The sequence below is a fragment of the Lycorma delicatula genome, chromosome 13 (genome assembly GCF_047948215.1).
Source record: "Lycorma delicatula isolate Av1 chromosome 13, ASM4794821v1, whole genome shotgun sequence".
Taxonomy (NCBI): domain Eukaryota; kingdom Metazoa; phylum Arthropoda; class Insecta; order Hemiptera; family Fulgoridae; genus Lycorma; species Lycorma delicatula.
In genome coordinates, this window is record NC_134467.1 from 42,362,215 (window position 1) to 42,370,289 (window position 8,075).

Sequence of the window (8,075 nt, forward strand, 5' to 3'; positions counted from 1 at the left end):
TTCGGTTCAGCAGAGCACCTTTTTTATACAGCAGACATATTAAGCTGTTTTCAGTTGGAATTTGGACCGACCAAAGTTCTTTTACAGTTTGATTTTCTTTGGCCGCTTTGTTGTTTTTGAGTTTGCCCATTATGTTTTGGACTTTTTCCAGATTCAGTGCTTTGGAATTTTACTTGTTTTTTATCATCGGTTTTGAAGTCAAATTTTTGTTTAGGTTCATTGCTGTTTAATAGTTTACCAAAATATTTGGCAAAGATTTTAAAATGTTTTTGTTTATTTTATTTAATAACACTTTACTTTGCAAAACCAAGAAATAAATACGGTTGTTATTGAATGTATATGATCACAGAATATTATAAAACTAAGATCATTATGTGGACTTAGTTTTGAGACATTTTTGAAAGTTTGCTAATTACTTTGTCTTGGTCTAATATTATAATTAAACTATTAATTTTGTCTTTATTTTAATTTTTTTAAATTTTTTATTCAATAATAAAGGGCGGAAGGACAGCGTGAACAGGACTGAAAGTGATGATGATGAAGAAAGGAAAGAGAATAAAAGGTTTGAAGAAGAAGAGAAAAGAATTGCTGTTGAAGTCAGGTAAATACTGTGTGTTTTAATTTATATTCATTGACATTAATTCTATTAACATACATTTTATGTTTTTCCTTATGGTTAAGATTAAATATATTGTTTTGATTCACATTTTATAATTTATTTTTTTACTTTCTCATACAATTATGGAAATAAGTAAAGTTGTTCCTTCAGGAATCCTATTTCTCAAAGTAAAGCAATTTTTGTTTCAACATTTATTTAGATTGATCAATCCTGAATCATTGATACATAATGCGGTGCTTTTTATCTGATCTCCTGAGCGATTATAAATGTAACTAATATTTTGATACCTGGAAAAGTACTTGCATTTTCGTCTAGATAGAATTATTTTTGTTTTATTGCAGTTCTTGCAAAGATAGATCATCATTTCTAACTATCTTTCTGTTTTCTTTGTATATCCTCAGTTTAAAATGGTGGTGGGTTTTCTCATTCACTGGTTGTCCAATTAGCCTCTTAGAGTTGTTTTAAAATACTGCATCAATTGGCCGGTATTGATGCATATAAAACACGTATGTTATAATAGGCATTAATCAATTACAGTTACCTTTTTCTTAAAGTAGTAATGTATGTTTTAATAAAGCCCATCTAAAAAAGAATTTCTAAAACGTTTGTTGAAAATGACATTCTTAATTTGCTGTTAATTTTATCATCTCGTGTGATTATTGTTTAATACTTTCATCATGAACTATGCAAGTTTATGCATCATTGCATCAGATGTATTTTTTTTTGGAATGTTGGGATTAGAATTGATTAATTATTTAAATTTTAAAATTAAACTGTTCAATCAAACTTTAAGTTTCACCAACACAAATGGACAAGAATTTTTGTGAACCAACAAAACCCCTTGACTAATTGTGTCTCTTCTCTTGTTTTGTATTGTATGGTGCAGTTTTATGAGAATATCACATTGAAGCGAAGCATTTAACCTTTTGGCAAGAAGTCAAACAACGTAATATCTTTCTTATCCCAGAAGATAGTTCACATGATATTTCGTGTTGAAATGGTGGTTTGAACTTCTGTTCAAGAGATATTTTGTATGTCGCCAAACCATAGACTGTTATTTGGATTCTGGAGTGATGTGAGAGCCCCAAGTTTCATCAGCCACTTCTATTTGGCAAAAAAAATGTTTCACATTCATTTTCGTATCTGGTAAGAAAAGATTGAACAGAATGTAATCGCTTGGTTTTGTTAACCACAGTCAACATTTTTGGAAGAAAACAAGAGATTTGTGGTAGTCTAGGTTTTATGTTATGATTTCATTCAAAACTATTTGTGAAATTCCAGGGAACTCGTTATATAATGAAAAAATTGTTAACTATCGATTTTCTTTCATTTTTTTGACCATTCGCATAATCAAGTCATTATTTATGACAGAAGGGTGCCACTCCTTTGCTCACCAGTACATTTACTGCATTGCCCTCATTGAACTGTCACATCCTTTTTCTAACCATTCCATCACTCGTAGCTTTTCCACCGTAAATATCACTAATCTTCCGAAGAAATATCACATGGTTTGACTTTTTTCAAATTTAAAAATCAGATAGCTACCATAGTTTTATACAATTCGTGGGTTTCTCAATTCACTTGAACATTTTAAATGATGTTTAATCAACTGAAAAAAAATGTTGCTATACTTGTAATATTATCTACCAAAAACCAGTGAATGACAGAACATGGTATGCATGCTCAGATCTGCAATCGCAACACTGCAGCAGTGGTGAAAGGAAATTGTACTTGTTTTCTACATATGCTTATTCTAAGAAACGTAATTAATAGATATTTGCATAATTATGTGATCTTGCTGGAAAAAAAAGTTGGTTAATTTATGATTTGGTGTCAACCGGGAAATAAACCCAGAAGAACTGTGCAATTACATGAATATATTCATGTTCTCATCAAAGAATACAAGTTCTATAATCCATGTCCCTGAAATGATGTATTTAACCCCTCCAGCCTTGTGAACAAAATAATAATCTTATTCTAAATTTATGTGTATTAACAAAGTTAGATATTTTGTGAATTGATTTATAAACTTTGATATGTAATTGATATATAAACTTGCAAATTATTAAATAAATCTATCCTTCGTTAAGTGAGATTAGATATAAATGAATTTCTTCTAATGTAATGCTTTTCAATAGCGGCGACTTACATAATGATATACGATTAACTTTATTGTCATTAATCATAATTTGTTACACCATATACAAATGATACAGTTCAACTTTGATTTATGTAGTATAATTATATTATAATAATAAAACCGTCACAAATTATTAAGCTATTCATATTTTAATATTTATAATGTTTTTGTTTTTTTCTTTTTTTTGTAATAGGAAGCTGAAGTTAAACGTATTATTGAAGAGAGTTCAAGACAATTAGGACTTGGTGAAACTAGTCATTCACAATCCGAGTGGAGTGATGAAGATGAGAATGCCGCCTCTGAACCGTTACTTGCCGATCGTGACAGTACTGGTTATACAACAGACGATCCAGCACTAGAAAATATTTCAATGATACATGAAGCTGGCCTAACAGATGCTGAAGGTATTTATTTAACAATAGCTTCTTTTTTCTTTATTGTTGTTAATGTCGCATGTTTGCTTATCGACAAGGATATTGAGAGCTATCATGAAGAAATTTGTACAAATACAGTTTATTTACTCATGAATAAGTTACTTGAAAATTTAAAAATATAAATCAATTTTAAATTGCAAAATTCAATTCTGAATTTTTTTTTACATATATACATCTTTTCAGAATTTTTCAATTGTAACATTTTTTTTTTTGTTACAAAGGTAGTGAAACATCAAGAACTGCAAAGTGTGTGTGTGTGTGTGTATATATATACACACACACATGTGAATAGTATAAGTGTACAACCCACCGGGTTGGTCTAGTGGTTAACGCGTCTTCCCAAATCAGTTGATTTGGAAGTAGAGAGTTAAGCCAGATAGCGTTCAAGCCCTAGTAAAGCCAGATATTTTTACGTGGATTTGAATACTAGATCGTGGATACCGAATGTTATTTGGTGGTTGGGTTTCAATTAACCACACATCTCAGGAATGGTCGAACTGAGAATGTACAAGACTACACTTCATTTACACTCATACATATCATCCTCATTCATCCTCTGAAGAATTATCTAGACGGTAGTTGCCGGAGGCTAAACAGGAAAAAGAAAGTATAAGTGTACAAAAAAAGAACATCAGGGTTTTAATTTCTTATGAGTGTTGATTTAAGCGTAGAATCTAAGAGTAAAAAAAGTACAGTGTTAGTTGTGCACATGGCCATAGATTGATTTCCTTTCGTTCTGCTTGACATTAGCAAAGATGGCAATTCCTGAACAGAAACCCTTTGTGTTTTGCAGTTTGCTAAATATGAATCTAGTTACAGTTAAATGTGCATTCTAAAGAAAGTCTAATTGTGATCTTCTGATTTTTATAATATTCATTGATGACATAATCAGTTTGAAACAACTGGATTTCTGTGTAAAGGTAAGAGAACTGTATGACCAAAGGTGTCTGAAGAAAATGAACATGTCATTTTCCTATTCAGTCCTAAAAAACCTTTTAGGAAGACCAGCTGCAAACTAACAATGTTTGGTGATGACAATGTGGAATGTTTTGGGGAAACGCTTATGTACACATCTTTATTGTTTATAGCTGTTAGAGGCTTTGAAGCCTACCGACGTTGCATTCCAATTTCACGATTTATATTTTCCAACAAGAAGAGCTGACTTTCTTTGTAATTTTGTGACAGAAAGTTTATAGGCCATTCTTTTTCACTGAAACAAGCAGTTGCTTATTTAGATATACTGCATACATGGCTCTTTTCTCAACTGCAAGATTATCAGAGCATTTATTTGGCAACAAGATGATGCACTTTCTTATCGCCAAAACTCTGTATGGAATTGGTTGAATGTTTCCCCGGTGACTGAATTGGTTGACGTGGAATTGATGACAGAGCTTGTTTGCAATCTTGCCACATGTGATTTTTTTTTGGGGTCTAGTGTATGTCTTGGCTACATGCTGGTTAAAGTACGGAACAAACTCTCCTATTGGTTGAAATGTGCTGTATTACAAAAGGTGCTCCCATTGTACACTTGTAGAGATAAACAGTAAATGTTACTCTTTCGTTTTATTTGTGATTCACTACTTTAAGTCAATGTTAAGAGATACTAACTAGCTTTAAAACCCTGATATTCCTTTTTGTACATCTGCTTATTATTTAGTATACCGTATAAAACTGTATACTTCACTTTATATTTCTGGATTATTTTATGTAGTATATCCAGAAAAAAAAAATATATGTATATTTAACGTTTAAACAATTGCTGGTGTATTAAAATAATATAATTGTTTTTTCTTTAGGTTCTTTAAGCGATGTTAATTCAGCTTTTGAAGGCGGTTGCCATGATGATGGTGATAATACATCCTTATCATCTCGAGCATCTTCAAGAGTATTCGATTCTGATGCAGTATTAAGTCTAGATTCTCTGAGCGCGTTATATGATTCTGAGTATGATAACTGTTATACAGATGATTTACGTTATTATAGCAACGCACCAGAAACGACTCCAGACATTACTAATTTAGTGGATATCAAATCTATGTCTGAAAGTATTACACGTAATTTTGGGCAACCTAGAAGTGAAACAGATAGCGATGTTTGAATTTTTTTTAAGTTTATTTTATTATAAAAAAGACAAAAATTTTTTTTTCTATTGTATTATTTTTTTATTTTAATTAAACTTTGTAGAAAAACATTAATAGAACAAAAAATTCAATTTTAAATTACTTTTAAATTATTTTTCAGTTACACTACCATGAGTAAAAAAGTTCATTTTAATTTTTATCTAATGTTTGTTTTAATATCTATGAATAAACTCTATTAAACGTTCATGTTTCAAAGTATATAATTTAAAGCATGCTCTAAGCATGTATACTATAATAGTATTAATGTATTTTGGTATTGATGAATAAAAACTTTTTCACAGCTTTAAAAAGAAATTTTCTTTTATAATTATTTATAAATAACTTAAAAGTTTTTTCTTAAACTAATTGGAATACACTAATGACCAAAGCCAAATGCCATTCAGGTGTATAATTTGTATTAATTATTTAAGGTTGTATAAAAATTCTGTGTTTTAACAAAAGATTAGAAAGCCAAATTTTAATTGAACGACATTTTATCCTATTAAGTATCATCACCCTCACCAGATATAACAACGATGCTCTGGCTCTATGTTTACCAAAATTCTATAGATGAATCAAGCAGGGTCAGACATACAACAAAATATACGAAGAAGAATCAAGAAAAAAGAAAACTGTGTTCGAGAAACGATGATTTACTTTTGAAAGAAATAGTACTTGACAATTCTCATTCAGAAAAAAATTCCTGAATAGGCAGCAGTTTCCATTTGCAACTGAATTTTTACCCAAATTGGAACAATTCATTACCGATTAACCCGTCAGGGTAGTCTAGTGGTTAAATTCACCATTGCAAAATCAGCTGATTTTCAAAGTCGAAAGTTCTAAGGTTCTAGTCCGTGTATAGGCAATTGGTTTTGTGTGGATTTGAATACTAGACTCTGGATACTGGTGATGGTTGGGTTTCAATTAACGATATTGGGAAGGCAATCGCCAAACTACCCTAAAATCTGATCAGGAAAGGTCCTATAGAATTACCAAGTATCAAATACGACTGAATGGCTAAATTTATTTTTTATTACTGATAAACATTTTTTTTTTTTATTATATGTTGTAACAAAAATTTTTTTTCCTCTAGAAATTGAAAAGTTATCGAAAAAACAGTTAACGTTCTTAAACGAATGCAATCTTCAAGTATTATGTAGAAGAATGCAACTAAATAAAAATAAGCCATTTTGCCAAATCCGCAATAAATTTTACTTATTAAGTCCCAAACATCAAAGTATAACTTCAAAGTAGAAATCATGTTAATGTTTAATGAAATCAGATTCCTTCATGATTCATCATTTTAGAATTCACTGGATATCAAGTTTTGTAAAAAAAAAAAATACTCTAAAGTTGTCTAATATAATTCAGTAAGCTTAATCTAATTATATTTATTTTATAGTTTTCCGTTATTAAAATCAGCTTCCATAATGCTGCCTTTTTTTTTTTTTTGTCTTCAGTCATTTGACTGGTTTGATGCAGCTCTCCAAGATTCCCTATCTAGTGCTAGTCGTTTCATTTCAGTATACCCTCTACATCCTACATCCCCAACAATTTGTTTTACATACTCCAAACGTGGCCTGCCTACACAATTTTTCCCTTCTACCTGTCCTTCCAATATTAAAGCGACTATTCCAGGATGCCTTAGTATGTGGCCTATAAGTCTGTTTCTTCTTTTAACTATATTTTTCCAAATGCTACTTTCTTCATCTATTTGCCGCAATACCTCTTCATTTGTCACTTTATCCACCCATCTGATTTTTAACATTCTCCTATAGCACCACATTTCAAAAGCTTCTAATCTTTTCTTCTCAGATACTCCGATTGTCCAAGTTTCACTTCCATATAAAGCGACACTCCAAACATACACTTTCAAAAATCTTTTCCTGACATTTAAATTCATTTTTGATGTAAACAAATTATATTTCTTACTGAAGGCTCGTTTAGCTTGTGCTATTCGGCATTTTATATCGCTCCTGCTTCGTCCATCTTTAGTAATTTTACTTCCCAAATAACAAAATTCTTCTACCTCCATAATCTTTTCTCCTCCTATTTTCACATTCAGTGGTCCATCATTGTTATTTCTACTACATTTCATTACTTTTGTTTTGTTCTTGTTTATTTTCATGCAATAGTTTTTGCGTAGGACTTCATCTATGCCGTTCATTGTTTCTTCTAAATCCTTTTTACTCTCGGCTAGAATTACTATATCATCAGCAAATCGTAGCATCTTTATCTTTTCACCTTGTACTGTTACTCCGAATCTAAATTGTTCTTTAACATCATTAACTGCTAGTTCCATGTAAAGATTAAAAAGTAACGGCGATAGGGAACATCCTTGTCGGACTCCCTTTCTTATTAGGGCTTCTTTCTTATGTTCTTCAATTGTTATTGTTGCTGTTTGGTTCCTGTACATGTTAGCAATTGTTCTTCTATCTCTGTATTTGAACCCTAATTTTTTTAAAATGCTGAACATTTTATTCCAGTCTACGTTATCGAAAGCCTTTTCTAGGTCTATAAACGCCAAGTATGTCGGTTTGTTTTTCTTTAATCTTCCTTCTACTATTAATCTGAGGCCTAAAATTGCTTCCCTTGTCCCTATACTTTTCCTGAAACCAAATTGGTCTTCTCCTAACACTTCTTCCACTCTCCTCTCAATTCTTCTGTATAAAATTCTAGTTAAGATTTTTGATGCATGACTAGTTAAACTAATTGTTCTGTATTCTTCACATTTATCTGCCCCTGCTTTCTTTGGTATCATA

At 30.9% G+C, this 8,075-nt stretch overlaps 1 protein-coding gene across 1 annotated transcript; it reads left to right on the top strand.

Moving 5' to 3' along the window:
• The first annotated feature begins 550 nt into the window (after positions 1-550).
• Positions 551-5,385, top strand: LOC142333942 (uncharacterized). The gene is made up of 3 exons (XM_075381571.1): positions 551-601; positions 2,953-3,163; positions 4,990-5,385. Exons 2-3 carry the CDS (start codon positions 3,130-3,132, stop codon positions 5,289-5,291), a joined length of 336 nt encoding a protein of 111 aa, XP_075237686.1. The 5' UTR covers positions 551-601; positions 2,953-3,129; the 3' UTR covers positions 5,292-5,385.
• The last annotated feature ends 2,690 nt before the right edge of the window (positions 5,386-8,075 follow it).